General features: G+C 34.9%; 1 protein-coding gene across 2 annotated transcripts in view; it reads left to right on the plus strand.

Moving 5' to 3' along the window:
• The window catches only part of DPP10 (dipeptidyl peptidase like 10), a 653,109-nt gene that overhangs the window by 537,727 nt on the left and 97,171 nt on the right, over positions 1-18,211 (plus strand). For both annotated transcript variants that reach the window (XR_007155206.1, XM_047873649.1), the window contains exons 10-11: positions 1,781-1,878; positions 10,066-10,189. Coding sequence is in view for 1 of the 2 variants with exons in the window: in XM_047873649.1 (XP_047729605.1) it covers positions 1,781-1,878; positions 10,066-10,189 (222 nt within the window). In the remaining variant the exon portion in view is untranslated. The remainder of the gene's footprint in view (positions 1-1,780; positions 1,879-10,065; positions 10,190-18,211) is intronic.

The raw sequence follows: 18,211 nt of genomic DNA on the forward strand, positions 1-18,211 counted from the left end.
ATGAACCATTGCCATCATCTCTCTTTATAGCATTGTTTCTGCAGTGGAAGACATTCCTGACCCCTTTCTTTGGCTCAGAACCTCTGACCTGTGTATGATACACTTCCACAGGTGTGCTAGTTATTTTTGTTTATTATTAAGACTTTATTTTTAGAGCAGTTTAAGGTTCACAGCAGAATTGAGAGAAAGGGACAGAATTCCCATATGCCATCTGCACGCACACATGCATAGCCTCTCCCAATATCAGCATCACTCACTACAATGGTGCATTTGTTATAATTGATGAAGCTACACTGACATATCATAATCACCCAAAGTCCATAGTTTCAATTACAGTTCACTTTTAGTGTTGTGCATTCTGTAGATTTGGACAAATATATGACATGTATCCATCATTATGGTATCACAGAGTATTTTTTCACTGCCCTAAAATTCCTCTGTGCTTCACCCATTCATCCCTTTTCCTTTCCCTCCATGCTAGTCATATTTAATAGCCTAATAACACAGTTCTCATGGAGCTATTACTGAGTGTTGGTGGAATGCATTACGTTGCTTCTGGTCCTGTTCAACTTTGGGTTTTATCAGTGCCAATTACTTGGACATGGATTTTTCATTTTCATTCTCCTCTTTAAATCACTTTTATCATCCTCCTTAGATTTTGTCAGTCTTCTAATTTAACCCACTTTTAATTTCCTTGTCTTTCTTTGTATATCTCAGATAGCCTTCTCCTAAAACATCAGTCACACCCCAACAACACATCGGTACTTTGTTCAGAAACACATTGCACCACCAGTAGTCAACTGATTCTGTAAGTCATTTATTCACATACACATTCTTGTATTCATTCCAAACTGCTTGGAATATATTGGTAAAAGGTCCCTTTCTTCCCCCTATGAGTTCATAGTATATTTAGAAAGACTTTGGAAACTATTGCCTAGGAATGAACTGACGCATAACTGCAGCAGGGAAGAGCATCCCAGGTTTACATGCCGGCTTCCTCAGTTATTAGATATCCCATCTTCCGCTGTTTGCTTGGCTTCTCCATTGTCATCTGGAAAAGGGTTATAATTATATCTTAAGTGGGAAGTAGGAATATTTAGTAGGTTGATTAATGTAATGCCTTTACTATATACTGTGAGCCAGAAACATACTAATGCTCTAGGCTAGTTATTACCTATTCTTATCACTGTCTTTCTACTCCTCTAGCTCGGTACTTAGTGAGGGCAGTATGCTCTGTGGCCCACCACCTCTGAAGGGGCACTTGTACCCCATGTAGTGTTCACTACAGTTTAAAAGGAAATTTAGGAATGTTTAATGCAATGGAAGGGATTAGGTATTGGGGAATTTTAAGCATGTGCTACCTAGACTGGCAGGTGGTCTTCTTCGTTTTCTTCTTCTTCTTCTTCTTTTAATCAGCTAATCTTTTCTCTCATTGCATTTCTTATCCTATAATGTAAGTAGCAGTTTGTTCTACTCATTGTTTTGTAAAGCCAGCCCTTCTGGTGTTATCCTAGGGAAAGAACACAGTAGCGATGCCTAATGAATAAAGCCATCATGATTTTCCATCACCTTTAATTGTCTGACTAAAATGCTTGAGAAACAGCAATCTACAAAAACAATTGAAGGCAATCAGGTTGTTGAATTTGAAATCATTTCTACTTTAGAGAAATTAAACTTTTTCCGTATTCTAATGCAGAATTGTAAAGGAATCGAAACACTTTCCTTTTCAATATAATTTAATGCTTAATATGTTTGTATTACAACTCTCATTTTCTCAAAGGCAGGTCAAATGAACCCAACCATCAAATTATATGTTGTAAACCTATATGGACCAACTCATACTTTGGAACTCATGCCACCTGACAGCTTTAAATCAAGGTATGCAATCTCCATTTTATTTTTACTTGGAAATAGTTACTTTAACTTCAATTATCATTTTTTTGCAATTTAGAGAGAGGTGATAAGCTCAACAAATCCACTTGAAAATAAATCTGAGGTTGTCCCATTAGTGCAGGAATGAACTCATTCTGGATTTCTTGTTCTCAGGGAGCATTTAAAGTTTCCAAGTGATTAGCAGCACCACAAAATGACTAAATGTAGTGATACTGAGAATTAGGCCTTTTGCAGGAGATGTGACAGGGAGATGGGAGCAAAGGATAATTTTCCATTGAATTTTCTTCCTGGAAATGCCTCTTTTAAAAGGACCTGAAAAGAGATCTTCTTTAAAAGAGTACAGTCTTCCTAGAATTTGTGTGGTTTTTCCAGAAGAAATTCTCCCTATAACTTGGGAGTGATTCCCTAGGTTTTTTTCTCCAGGCAGGGAAATGTAATGAGATGTTGTTTTAAAACATCCTACATAAGAAGCCTTCTTATTTAGGAAGTTTGAATGGAAATAGAAGAAACACTTTATGTGTCAGAAGCATAATTTTAATATTAGCAAAATTTCTAGTAGTGAACAATGAATCAAATATCCATGTGGATTTTTAAATTCAGAGTGGTCTCAAACTTCAAGGGTGTTCTTTCAAATAGTGCAGCCCTTTAAAACTTTACAAAGGTCCTGGGGAAGGAATAGGTAGCTGACTTGGGAAAATACTTTCACACTATATTGGATGATATGGGGCTAAGCTCAAACTTTGTTTTGATGCCATCAACAATCAGTCCTAGGGGATTGATTCACCTGTAAATTCCACTCAAACGTTGATCCATCAATGTATTCAGGAAAATTTCATCAGAATTGGGAATTTTCACAGATATTATAGCTTGAAGTATGTGGAAATGTTTCCTACTTATAAAGTTATTAAAAGTTTATGGAAGGCTTACACCAGTAGGGCACCCATAACTACCTAATATAATTTGTTTCTATTAGTGATGGAAAAGATGAGGCTTGGGGAGAAAATTGAACCCCAAGATTAGTTGGTAGCAGAAGTAGAAAATGTGGTAAAGCCTCCTACAAGTTACAGAGCATTTCATGCAGGTCATGATGGAAGACCTTACAGGACCACTGGAATTAACATTTAGAAGGCAATAGAGTTGGCCAAATCAGGTAGGAACTGTAATTCCGTACTCGGTCTGCTAGCCATGAAGGAATTAAGCACAGATGAAATAATGATGGAAGCCATTTGTATTTTATGTCCTGAGCTCTTGTCTTTTTCTTCAGTTTGTTTTAATGCTCTTAATTAACAGAGAAGGTCAGTAGACTGGAGTGTCTGAGTCAAATCTCTGCCATCATTTCATTAGGTGACCTTGGGCAAATCTCTCTCTCTCTCTCTCTCTCTCTCTCTCTCTCTCTCTGGGTCTGAATAACTTCATTTTAAAGTAATACACACACACACACACACACTTCATTTTCATTAATCATTTGAAATCTTTGAAGTGGAAGTCAACTTTACAATATCCAGTGTTCTTCTGAGAAAAAATGGTGATTCTGTACCTTGACCTTATAACCCCAGAGGCTGCTAGAGAGTTCACCCAATAGGATATAGCAATGTCACCAAACACAAAAATTCTTAAAGATAGAATCAATTGTCATTTATTGGGTTACTAGTTAAGTGTATGTCTGTAATATTTGAGGTACAATATGATAAAATTAGTCACCCATGCCGAAAAGGGATGTATGTATGTGTGTGTATGTGTGTGTGTATGTGTGTATGTATGCATGCGCAATAATATAAAAGATCCCGCTAAAAGTGAGGAAGAATCTTGTGAAGAAAGATTTCTTAAATGTAATTCAGGTATGTTGATTTAGTGATGAATTTGGTCTACAATTTTGGGACAGTCATGTATTAACTTATGTATACAATGCACCAAACAATTTGGCTTTTTCTGCCTCATGGTCTTACATTAAGTGCATGTGAAGTGCATGTGAAATGTATGATTTTTGTTGAAAAACTCAAGATCAAAATTTACTTTAAAACTGATACTTTAAAATATTTCTCCTGCTTCAGTTTTACAGAAATGTATTTCCTTACTCATTTGTTTCTGGTAGAGAGCTTCAATCCAGTTCACAGAGGAGTAATAAATGAATTTTAGATCATTTTAGAGCACTTGATGCTCTATGTATAGGTGTTAGGTCCAGAGACACACAAACATGAACAAAATAAATATATCCATGGTGTGAATCAAACAAAGTTGCATTCCTCTAGCTTCACATAAGATGGAAACCAAACTTTTATGTTTTCTTTGATTTTTTTTTTAGGATTATTAACATCTCTAATATATAATACTTAGTATTTTAGCCATATAGAAATTAGCTAGAAAACTACTGTGCCCTCCTAGTGAGAAATCTAAAAGAGTATACTGGTTTTCATAATTGAATGGTCAGGGTCCTAAAAATTAACAAAATGGCACACTCAAGACGGGTAAGTGAAATGCAATTAATTAAGGGACTATTAACAAAAATGTGGGCAGGATTAAGGGGAAACACAAAGGATGGGAAAGCAATTTAAAGTCGGCTATCAGGGAGAGGTATGGTGGTCCCAGGACTAAAGGAATGAAGCACAGGCTGTTATGAATCCAGAAGCCTGTAGTTCTGAAGAATAGGATGGACCAGTAGGATGTGTCCACAGATTAAGCAATTCAGTCATTGCCAAGCCATACCCTAATAGTGAGTGGGTCCCGGGAATTAATACCCTGAACTCTCTCTCCTCTCAACCTTTGAGTATCCTGCAGAGGCCTTCCACTGTCAAGGCATCCTCACTGTAGAGGCCAGCCTCTGGAAACTGCAGAGGGACAGTTGGAGAATGGACCTGGCAAACAGAGAGTATTGCATACAAATAATTTAAGAATATATTTGCTCTAAGAAGTTTATCATTGTTTAGGCATAGGTTGGAGATGTCCCCGCCAGAACACAATGATTTTTCTGAAGCCACGTGAGAAGTGTTCTGTCTCTGTGTCTAGTACTGTTTCTGTTTCTGTCTTTCTGCCTCTCTGTCTCTCTGAGTGTGTGTGTGTGTGTGTGTGTGTGTGTCTTTCAGTATCTCTATTTCTATACAGACATATACACATACACACTCATATGCAAACATATACACATATCTATGATTTATCTGAACTGATGCATGTGCTTCTCCTGCAAACTTCCCATATTTTTCTTATGTGTACGGTGAGTCATGTAACTGCATTAGTGTACTTTGGACATGACGCTTACCTTTGGTAACACTTGTTTCCCTCTCTTAACTTATTTTCCTTTTTCTCTTTCTAATTTTCTTTATCATGTTATTCTTAAATCTTTCTAAGCTAACTCAAATTCTTTTTTATATTAAAAAAATTATATATGTAAATATATAAAGTAAATTTTTGTTGTCAACTATCAGTACCAGTATTTTCATATTTATTAGTGACCATATTCCTACAAATTCCAAGAAATACAAATCATTATTTTTTAATGTATAAATGTAAACAAGCATAAATTAATTTTATTAGTTTTGTCCTTTCCCCATGCTCTCTTAAGACCATCATATGCTCTCTTTTTTGTGGAGTTTGTGTTGTGTTCATAACATATGGTTTCATAGTACCCATATCATTTGAAATTCTATTTAAACTCTCAGTAGCAGAATACCAAAATAGTTAATTTACCCCATAATAATTTACATATCTACTCCTTTTTTGGGTATGCTATCTAAACATCTACTATATTTTTATAATATCTTCAGATCTGCACAACGGCAATCAATACATGACTCTTATTCAATTGCTCTGTGTATTTATGAACTTTTTTTTTATTTTTCTTTTTTCCACTAAATCTGAACCTCATATATGACCATCTCCTAGCTTTTTTTTCCCTCTCGTAAAATCACTATCATGACAATAATAATAATTAAATATATATGTGCATACCATATAGGGAGGAAGACTTATAAATAGAAAAAGGGTCTCTTAGGCCTTGAGCTATCTTATAAGCTCGTATTCTTTCATTCCCGTTCCAAAGAGCAAGGTTTGTATAGAATTTGAAGACGTTAGGTCATTTGTTTTGGTCTATTGATTCTTTACTTGGTTGATTGATTAATTGATTTATAACAACTAATGTTCATAATTATAATAGAAATATGTCCCCAAGGTAGAATCAGCATTCGGTAGATCTTCCCTTCAACTAGATACTTAAACTCTACTCAAAGAATTTAAAATAAATTTCTATCCATTTATATGGTTTTAAAAATAAAAGGATACCATAGCTTAGAGAAAGGCATAATTTCTTTTTCTTTTTCCCTCCCCCATACTTCTTTATTTTTTCAAAAAGCATATTTGTGATTCAGCTAAAGATCTTTTATCAAACAAATTCAGATCATGAATGAAACTTTTCTTCAACAGTAATTCAGCTCATACTGTTTAATTATTGTCTGTGTTGATTCTTCAGAATGTAGCACAGTAGGAAATAAGATAATGCCCTTTCATGAACATTCCAGACCCATTTGGGAGTTAGATGATTCACCTCATCTAACAGATGACCAGCCTCACTCTCTTAAGAGTGGAGGAGGAACAGAGAGGGAGAGAAAAAATCCCAAGAAGATTCGTGCTGTCAGCACAGAGCCAGACACAGGGCTTGATCTTATAAGCTGTGAGATCGTGACCTGAGCCAAGATCAAGAGTTGGCCACTCAACCTACTGAGTCACCCAGGCTCCCCCGATAATTCATCTCATCTTAAGGGGAAGTAACATTTTGTAAATTTTTACACTATGAGTGTAAGGTATTATAAGCATTCCTTATCTTTACTGGAATTTATAAGTAAAATTTTAAAATATATATTTAAGTTCTAGGCATTTTCCAGATTGTTTTGAGGAAGTGATTATCCTTTGTATTCAGATATCTCCAGGCTGAGGAGAAACAGTAATGTTTTATCTGTAGTTTCTCCTTACTCTGTGTCTTTGACTTGCTAGTTTGTCCTTCCTATATCGTTGAAGTATGTCTAGTCTATACTGTATCTTTTTTTTTCTGCCAAGGAATGTTGTTTCTTCCAAGAGAATCAAGTTAATAACAATTTCTCTGTTCATAGAAATGTCCTAAGTGACCCTTCTTACAAGTAATGCATAGTTATTAACAGAAGCCTTTGGAATTGACTAGCGATGAGTTGGTCACGCATGCCATGACCATACAGTCATGGGTTGAGATCCCGGACTATCTGGAAGAGAGAGAGTTTGGTGCCACTATATACGTACAAATATTATGTTGTGAACTTGGAGTAGTGATTAGACAGGAAGCCAGTGAAAACGCAGGTGTGACTTCTACCATAGTACCTGTCTGCTGATGATGCTGGGGCCTCCATTCCACGTGCCCTTGTGAACAATTAGATCTTCTGTGCCAGACCACCCAGCTGATAGAAAGTCTTTCTTGACTTGAGTGCAATCCCTCTAACCTGCTTGTCTCTGTCTCTGTGGCTCAAGAGGATGAACTCCTCGAGGACTTCCTGGGTAATCCAGAGCCATGGAGACTAGGAACAACCAGGAAAGCCAGTTGTAAGGAAGGGACACTTCCGCTGGTCACTGGTCGTGGGACACCAGATCTAATGTGTTCCTGAGATGGATTTCCAGGAGGACATCAGCAGCAGGCAGGCCAAGGAGTGTGATTTCCAGGTAAGGGCCCTTCCCTATTCCCTCATTTGAGGAAGCCTGATTGCTTATGAGCAAACTAAGGAGAAGTGCAGCTAGGATCCTGAGACAAGGAAAGAAAGAATACAGGGTGTGACTTACTTCTTATGTGCGAAGCTTCACTTTAACTTTCATTTTAGATAATCACAACACTTTATCGTGGAAATTTCAGTGGTTTGAAGTTACCCCTGATAAACCTTATAAATTCAATTTTGGGGAGAACTCTCATCTTTCAGATTATAAATCAGGGTATATCCTAAGATAGATGGCATCACAGTAAATTGTGCTTGTAGGCATAAGACACATACAAACACACTAATCACATTATCTAATCAAAGAGAAATGTTAAGTGGTATGAATATAAATTATTTTAACTTTATTTTACACCTAAATTAGTGTTTCCCTTTAAAAATCACTTATTCACCAGATTTGCACTGGTTGAATTTCAGTTGTTTTACTAACATGAAATCCTTGTTAAAAGTCAAGATTTTCTACTGTAGATAATAAATATGTGTCAATGTCTGTGAAGACATTATAAAGAAGATGTTCTTGCAACATTACACTTGAGGGCTACTTTGGAAGGGAAAACCCTTAAGATGAATATTTAAATTATGTTTGTTGTGGCCGCTGTTAATTATTTTAAAAATTGTTCATGTTGGTTGTCATCTCATTTGGCACAATATATAATATTACTCACTTTAGCTAATTAAGACAAATTTCTGATTGGGTTTGAAAATTTATGTATGCCAGTTCGATCTAGATTTTTCTATAAATTAACCTCTGTGATTTTGTAGTCTGTGGTCAGTTGTTTACAATAATCACACTATTTTTTCTTGAAAAAAAAATCACACTATTTTTTAACTTTAATTGTGAATAACATTTGCACCAATTAATCAGAAATATATATTGTCAGAATTCAGCATTTCTTTTCCTGATTATAGTATCCACTATCATTTTATTCCATGATAAATCCTCTAGAGAAATCTATTAGAGGTTAGTACCTATATTTCCCCCTTTTTGATATTCACACTGCTGAACATGATAATGCGTGCAAAATAGTTTAAACAAAACACAGTAAAAATGAACAGGGTATCATTCTTTGAAGAATCCCAAAGACTGATCCTAAACCAGTTGCATATTTGATTCAAAGTTGCCTTTGTTAGCTATTTAGAGAACTTCATGTAATGATTTCAGTGGGTTTCTTGGCAAGTTTCAAGTGAGACTTAGCTGGTGTTGAAGGGTGCCAGATGTCTTGAAGAGATTGCTGAAGAAAATATGGCAGGGTTCACTGTATGATAAGTTTTGCTTGCCTTTCTACTGACATTTTCACTCTGATGGGCTGACAGGTTTTCTGGAGAAAGTGGTAGTTATTCAGTAACATTAGAAACGTAAGATTCATGTAACTAAATGTCTAACCCACCTTTGTCTAAGGACAGGTGATTTGTATCACAAAGCTTTTCTCCCATAGGTGGTTTTTTTCTAAATCACATAAAAACTGGGTGGATTAATTTTAAGACAGTGCTTATGGATGGCACTTCTCAAGCCATTTCTAAATCACCTCATCTATTCTGAAACTGGGCAAATTTGTTGGAAAGTTTTTTTTTTTCCTTTTTATTATACATTGAATCACTGTTGACAATTGTATTTTGTCTGTATGGGTTGAGATTTTTTGATACAGTGTGTAATTTCCTAAACATAAAATCTACAATGAAAGAAATATATACTAATTATAAGAGGAAAAAAATATAAGCTTTCCTAATCTAGAAGTAGCCTTAGAACATTCTGGGCCCCACTAATTAGCATCCTCACTATACCAAAGGTTCAATATCCCTCATCTACCTCATTTTGATTTCTTCATTTTAAACTGTTTTAAATAAGATTTTAAAATTATAATATATGTATATGTATATATTTATGTATGTGTGTGTGTGTGTGTGTGTGTGTGTGTGTATGCATGTGTGTGTAGAATAAGATTGGCCCCTGGGTAAAGTGAAATAACACAGAGATCATGTATAAGAAAAAATTGTGAAATCAAAAATAAGATTTGCCTTTTAATTAATGGTTGCATTTTTTTACAAAAATAGAATATAGCTTAAAAAATTATGCTTATTGCACCTGTTAGTGTTAATCAATAGAAAATTAAAAAATATATTCATAAATGTCTATCACCTTGATTATTTTATTTTTCCAAGGATTTCCTTTCTGGTATATCATTCACTTTCAAGTTTATTCTCAAATTTTCTGTATATTTGTACCTGTATGTACATGTACATGTGTTAACATACACACACATATATTTGTATTTATGTGTGCATGAGTATTCAGAATAGCAGATGTGTAGACATACATAAATAGAAATTAATGTGATATGGCATCCTTATAGTGTTTCATTTATCCTTATATATAAAATAACAAGTGTATATTATTGGTACCACACAGGTTCTCTGGCTCTAAATGTAAATTTTAATTTTGTTTCCGAACTAGAGAATATTATATCACTATGGTTAAATGGGTAAGCAATACGAAGACGGTGGTCAGATGGTTAAACCGGCCTCAGAACATTTCCATCCTCACGGTCTGTGAGACCACCACTGGCGCTTGTAGTAGAGTGAGTATAATTTACTTTTCTTTCATGCCTCAAATGAAGTGTTTTATGCTACTCACAAAGGGAAATCAGGCAATCCATTGTACAAAGACCAATATTTAACTTTCAAAGGTAGTTGGGAAAGAGTCCTTCTATTAGGAGTATATATTTTAATCCATAAATAATCTAAACTTTGAAGTGAGAAATATATGATAAGCAAAAGAGAACAAACCAAGATTTAAAAAAAAATGAATTCTTGTATTAAAGGGATTCTAAATCACATTAGTTTAATTCCGAAATACATTTTTCTCTCCATAGTTTGACTTTGATTAACTTGAGAATATGGAATATTTTTCCTGTTTTCTTCAAACACATTCCAAAGTTCAATTTTTATGGTCATTCAGATTAGTCTTATAAAATAATGGACAGTATCTCTATTTTTAAATTAAGTAAGAAGAGTAAAAAATAAAATGGTCCTTGAACCACTATGATTTTGAAAGCTGGTTGCATTTCTATTTCTATAATCAGTTTTTATAACTCTGCAATAAATCCTGTACATGTAATTTTTAAACTTCTTTACAGAGAGGAATACTATAATCAGTTTAAATTGCTCTACTGTACGCTTCTATTGTTACTTGCCAAAGTATTCCCAATTATTTAACAACAGAAATTTTCAAACTTCTGTTTCTAAAATTTTTTTGATGTTTATTTATTTTTTAGAGAGAGAGGGAGAGAGAGGAGAGGAGGGAGAGCAAGCAGGGGAGGGGCAAAGAGAGAGGGGTGTCACAGAATTCCGAAGCAGGCTCCAGGCTGTGAGCTATCAGCACAGAGCCCGATGCAGGGCTCAAACCCACGATCTGTGAGACCATGACCTGAGCCAAAGTTGGACACTTAACTGGCTGAGCCACCCATGCACCCCTCAAACTTCTGTTTCTGGACAAGATGGTGTACATGTTGATAGTCTAGCATCTCTGCTGTTGCCAACTATAAAACTATACAAAATGTATTAAACAACTATTCTCAGACAATAGCAGGATAAGGACATAAATAGTGAAATAAAATAAATACAGAGGATAAGCCTACCTTTCTGTGGGGGCTACTTTGAGATCACAGTGCAAGTTAATGAGGCCCTAGAAAAGCACAGTGGTATCACTGATGTCAGTAGGCAGGGAGAATCAGTTTGAGACTGTTGTGCTGGCTGAAATTTGGAGGACAAGTACACCAGATTTGGAGTTGCAGAGAGAAGAGCTCTCTGGCAATCCATGTAGAGGGACTCTCAAGACTGTAGCTCAATGCTTAACTGTGCAAGCACATGGCACGCTTCACACAGAGAAGCAAAAGGAGAATCTGCAGGTTGCACAACGCTTGGAGACTTTGGAGTGCTCAGCAGCAAACATAGAGCACTCTCACTGAAAACCCTTTGCATTCAACTCACAGCCCAGAAAGAAAATGCATTAGGAATAAGGTTGTTCTGTACTCTTTACAATAAACCTTTATATCCAACCTGGGAAGGATGAAGTGCATGCCTATAAATTAGCTGTCTTCCCAGAAGATAGTTTACTCTTTAAAAGGAAAATTAAAATTTAAAATATCAATTACACAATCAAAACATTCTACATATGTAGAAAAATAGAAAATGTAACCTGCCTGCCTCTCATCCCCCTGCCAAAATATTTATAAAAGCAGACTTACACACAATAGAGTTACTAAAATTAACAGATACAGACTTTTTAAAAATCTGTTTGAAAGATAGTTGGTAAATTAAAGGGTGGCCCTAATTAATGAATAGATGAGACATTTCAGTAGGTAAATAAACTGTAAAACAGAGAACAATGAAATTTCAGGAACTCAAAACAACAGTAACTGAAATGAAAAATTGGATGGGTTAAAACACAAACTGGACACTGTTGTTGTCAGGGAAATAAAAACAATTCAAACTGAAGTCCTGAGGAAAAAATGACCGGAAAAAAAAATGAACAAAGCCTCAATTACCTGTAGAACAATATGAGCTGATGTATACGTATGATGGAATATACACAGAAGGCAAGATATGAGATACTGTGGCAGGAAAAAAAAAACGAATTAATGACTTAAGGGGCACCTGGGTGGCTCAGTCAGTTAAGTGTCTCACTTCATCTCAGGTCAGGATCCCACGGTTCGTGGGTTCAAGCCCCACATCGTGCTCTCTGCTTTCAACTCAGAGCCTGCTTGAGATCCTGTCACCCTCTCTCTCTCCCCCTTGCCCACCCCCCCTTCTCTTTCTCAAAAATAAATAAGCATTTAAAAAAAGAAATAATGACTTAAAATATCCCAAATTTGAAACAAAATAAAACAAAACATTAACCTATATATCTAAGAAGTTAGCAAACCCCAAACAAGATAAAAACAAAGAAAATAAGTAGGCACATAATATTCAAATTATTGCAAACCAAAGATTAAGAGGGAAAAAATGAAAACAACTTGAGAGAAAAATATATTACATATGGGAGAATATAATGATGAAAATTACTGCCTCTGTGTCATCAGAAACAACATAAGCCAGAAAGCAGTGGAATGCATTTTTAAAGGACTAGAAGAAAAACAGTGTAAACTCGAAGTCTATGTCCTATGAAAATAACTTTCAAACATGAAGACAGACATTTACAGATGAGTAAACACTGAAATAATTCATCACAAGTAGATCTGTATAAATAACATCAAATTAAGTTATTCAGTCTGAAAAAAAAATAGCACCAGATGGAAACTCAAGTCTAAATGAAGGAAAGAAAGGTGCCAAAAATGGTAAATATGTGAGTAAAATAAAAATGTCTTCTAGTTTTTTTTTATATATTCTAAAAGGTAATTGATAATTTAAGTAAATCAAAACTATCAAACTAAAAGGCTTGTACACAGCAAAAGAAACAGTCAAGAAAATTAAAAAGCCGGCCTATGCAATGGAAGAATATATTTGCAAATCATATATCTGATTAGGAGTTAAGTCTAAAATATACAATGATCTCATATAACTCAATAGCAAAATAAAACAAAAACAAAAAAATCTAATAATCTCATTTAAAAATGGACAAAGGACCTGAACAGACATTTTTCCAAAGAAGATATTCAAATAGCCAACAGGTATATGAGAAGATGCTCGGCATCACTAATCATTAGGGAAATTCAGTCAAAACCACAATGAACCTTACACTTGTTAGCATGGCTATTACCAAAAAGACAAGAGATAAATAGAATCAGGGCAATGGAGAAAGGGAATCCTGTGCACTGTGGTAGGAATGTATATTGGTACAGTCACTATGGAAAACAGTATGGCAGATATAAATTAAAAGTAAAACTTCTGTATCATCTAGCAATTCAACCTCTGGGTACGTATCTCAAGGAAACTAAATCATTATTCAAAGGCCTCTTTGTCAGCCCATGTTCATTGCAGCATCATTTACAATAGCCAAAACACGGGGTAAATATGTCCATCAGTGGATGGATGGATAAAAAATGTCACATACACACACACACACACACACACACACACACACACACACACCACACTGGAATAACTATTCAGCCATAAAAAAATAAAGAAATCCTACAATTTGTGACAACAGGGAGGGAACTTGAGGGCATTTATTCTAAATGAGGTAAGTCAGACGGAGAAAGACAAATACAGTATGATCTCACTTGTATGTGTATTGAAAAAAAAACTTAGAGAAAAAGAGATTGTTTGTAAAGGGGAGGGTATGGGTGGGAGTGGGGAAACCGGGTGAAGGTGGTTAAAAGATACAAACTTCCAGTTACAAGATAAGTAAGTTCTGGGGAAGTAATGTACAATATAATTATGATAGTTAACAATACTTTATTGTATATTTGAAAGTTGCTAAGAGAATAAACCTTAAAAGTTCTTATCACAAGGAGAAAAAATGCAGTTACGTGGGGTAATGGATATTAACTAAACTTGTGGTAACCACTTCATAATATATAGATATATGAAGTCATTATGTTGTATACCTTAAACTTATACAATGTTCTATGTCAATTATATCTCAATAAAACTGGATAAAAAGGAATAAATTTTATAATTTCTACAATCTCCAGAGAGTGGAGAAGGAAGGAAACTTTTCAGTTCATTTTGTAAGCATAGTATAATTCTCTTAACAAAACGAGGCAAGGCCATATGAGAGAACACTTTAGACTGATGTCTCATGCATGTATATACAAAAAATTCCTTAAACATATTAACATATCAACTGTGGCAATATAGAGAATTGTGCACTGTGACTAAATGGGGTTTATTTTGGTAATTTATGATTGGTTTAATATTGAAAAACAATCAGTGTAATTCATTATTTTAATAGAAGGCAAGAATTAAAATAAACAGTTATCTCAATAGTTAAAAAAAACAGTTGACAAAATTCATCACTCATTCATGATAACTTCAACATAAATGAATAGAAAAAAAATTTTCAATTTGATAAAGGATACCCACAAAATACCCCAATAAATAGACTCTATGGTAAAACATTTTCCTTAGTTATCTTAATACCAGCAATAAGGTAAGGATATACATTCTCACTCTGTTATTCAAACTTTATTAGAGATTCTAACCAGAGTAACTTGGTGAGGAATAAATATCATGGTGATTGGTAAGGAAGAAGTAAAATTCTATTTGTGGATGGCATTATTGCATAAATAAAAAGTAAGAAATCTACAAAAAAAAGACTAGAATGGGTCACAATTCACAAATCAGTGTACCAGTTTAAATTATTTATTCAATTTCCTGATTTTTATCATTTTACTATAAATAAATGTGAGTATATAGGATACTGTAATTTTCTTGAACACTTACTGAATTATTTAGGGGTAAATGGATATAATGACTCAAAATTTCTGTTAAATTGTTTAGAAAAAGTATATTTTTAACATTCAATTGATTTTGAAAAAATATATATTTTTTGCCTTCTTTTCAAATGGTTTAAGAACAGGAGAGAGATATAATAATAAAGCAAATGGAACAAAATAGAAATTAATGAGGGATATGTCTAAAGGCTGTGCAAATGTTTCTTGAACTGGTCTTTTAACTTCTCTGTAAGATTGCATTTTTTTCAAAATAAAGATTTGAGAAGCATCAAAATGTGTTTCTAGATTCATAGTATTACAATGGGAAAAATGCCACTAAAACATTAAATACATAAGGATAAATTTAACAAATAGCATGCAAAATCCTCATATTGAAAACTACATTTTTGAAAGGCATTAAGGATGACCTAAATAAATAAAAGATATGCCACATGCTTGAGCTGAAAGGCTTAATATTGTAGATGGCATCCTACTCGAAGTGAACTGTAGTTTCAATACAATACAAATTCCCAGCAGATTGATCAATTGATCTGTCTATCTAGTAGAAACAGATAAGCTGTTTTTGAATGTATATGGAAGTGCAAAAGACCCAGTGAGCCATGCAATCTTGTTAAAAAAACCAACAGTGCTGGAGAAGTTGCACTACTGGATTTCAGGATTAACTGCAAGCCACAGAAACTGAGAGATGATAGTGGAGGCATAAGGACACACAAACAGATCAACTGAATTGACTGATAAGAGTTTCCGGAAATAGATTTCCCATTTATATGATCGATCGATTTTTATCAGAGGTGGCAAAACAATCCAAAGGGGGAAAATTATTCTGGAACAATCAATAACCAAAGGAAAAATACAGTGGTATTTAACATCATGTACCATATTCTCAAATTAATTTGAGATGAATTGCAGTCCTAAATCTAAGAGATAATACTGTCAATCTTCTAGATAAAAATATGAGATATAACTTAGTTACACCGAAGAGGCAAAAAGCCATTAATCATAAAAGAAAAAATTATACATTAGGCATCATCAAACTTAGAAAGTTTTCAACAAAGTCACCATTAAGAAACAACCACAGGGGTGCCTAAGTGGCTGAGTGGGTTGAGCCTCTGACTCTTGGTTCTGGCACAGGTTTTTGAGATGAAGCCCCACAGAGGGCTCTGCGCTGAGAGCTGCTTGGGACTCTTTCTCACCCTCTCTGCCCCTCTGCTTCTCTCTCTCTTTCTTTCTCTCTCTCAAAAATAAATACAAAAAAGAAAAGAAAGAGAAACAGCCACAGAATAGGAGAAAATATTTTGCAAAATGTGTTATCACACAAATATATGCATCTCAATAATGAAAAGACAGACCAATTAAAAAGATCAAAATGTGAACAGAAATGTATAAGGAAGTAATAAATTCATGAAGAAGTATTCAACATTATTAGACATTAGGAAAATATAGATTAAATCATAATAAAATAGCACTACATACCATTAGAATGACTAAAATTAAAACAACAAAAAAGTGACATTAACTATTGGGGAGGATGTAGAAAATTTCAGTTCTTATTCTTTTTCTTTTTTTTTGCCATTATTAGTCTATTTTTTGGTTTTGTTTTTTTTTATTTTTTTTTTTAAATTTACATCCAAATTAGTTAGCGTACAGTGCAACATGATTTCAGGAGTAGATTCTTTAATGCCCCTTACCCATTAGGCCCATTCCCCCCTCCAACAACCCCTCCAGTAACCCTCAGTTTGTTCTCCATATTTATGAGTCTCCCTGTTTTTATATTACTTTTGCTTCCCTTCCCTTATGTTCATCTGTTTTGTCTCTTAAAGTCCTCATATGAGTGAAGTCATATGATTTTTGTCTTTCTCTGACTAATTTCACTTAGCATAATACCCTCCAGTTCCATCCACGTAGTTGCAGATGGCAAGCTTTCCTTCTTTTTGATTGCCGAGTAATACTCCATTGTGTGTGTGTGTGTGTGTGTGTGTGTGTGTGTGTATTATATATATATATATACACACACACACCACATCTTCTTTATCCATTCATCCATCGATGGGCATTTGGGCTCTTTCCATACTTTGGCTATTGTCCATAGCACTACTATAAGAACACTGGGGTGCATGTGGCCCTTTGAAACAGCACACCTGTATCCCTTGGATAAATACCTAGTAGTGCAATTGCTGGGGTGTAGGGTAGTTCCATTTTTAATTTTTTGAGGAACCTCCATACTGTTTTTCAGAGTGGCTGCACCAGCCTTCATTCCCACCAACAATGCAAAAGGGATCCTCTTTCTCCGCATCCTCGCCAACATCTATTGTTGGCCTGAGTTGTTAATGTTAGCCATTCTGACAGGTGTAAGGAGGTATCTCATTGTGGTTTTGATTTGTATTTCCCTGATGATGAGGGATGTTGAGCATTTTTCCATTGTCGGTTGGCCATCTGGATGTCTTCTTTGGAGAAGCATCTATTCATGTCTTTTGCCCATTTGTTTACTGGATTATTTGTTTTTTGGGTGTTGAGTTTGATAAGTTCTTTACAGATTTTGGATACTAACCCTTTATCCGATATGTCGTTTGCAAATATCTTCTCCCATTCTGTTGGTTGCCTTTTAGTTTTGATGATTGTTTCCTTCGCTGTGCAGAAGCTTTTTATTTTGACGAGGTCCAGAAGTTCATATTTGCTTTTGTTTTCCTTGCCTCTGGAGACGTGGTAAGAAGTTGCTGTGGCCAAGATCAAAGAAGTTTTTGGCTGCTTTCTCCTCGAGGATTTTGATGGCTTCTTGTCTTACATTTAGGTCTTTCATCCATTTTGAGTTTATTTTTGTGTGTTGTGTAAGAAAGTGGTCCAGGTTCATTCTTCTGAATGTTGCTGTCCAGTTTTCGCAGCACCACTTGCTAAAGAGACTGTATTAATTCCATTGGATATTCTTTCCTGCTTTGTCAAACATTAGTTGGCCCTACATTTGTGGGTCCATTTCGTGGTTCTCTATTCTGTTCCACTGATCTGAGTGTCTATTCTTGTGCCAGTTCCATACTGTCTTGATGATTACAGCTTTGTAGTACAGCTTGAAGTCCGGGATTGTGATGCCTCCTGCTTTGGTTTTCTTTTTCAAGATTGCTTTGGCTATTCAGGGTTTTTTCTGGTTCCATGCAAATTTTAGGATTATTTGTTCTAGCTCTGTGAAGAATGCTGGTGTTATTTTGATAG

This window comes from Prionailurus viverrinus, chromosome C1 (genome assembly GCF_022837055.1).
Source record: "Prionailurus viverrinus isolate Anna chromosome C1, UM_Priviv_1.0, whole genome shotgun sequence".
Lineage (NCBI taxonomy): Eukaryota > Metazoa > Chordata > Mammalia > Carnivora > Felidae > Prionailurus > Prionailurus viverrinus.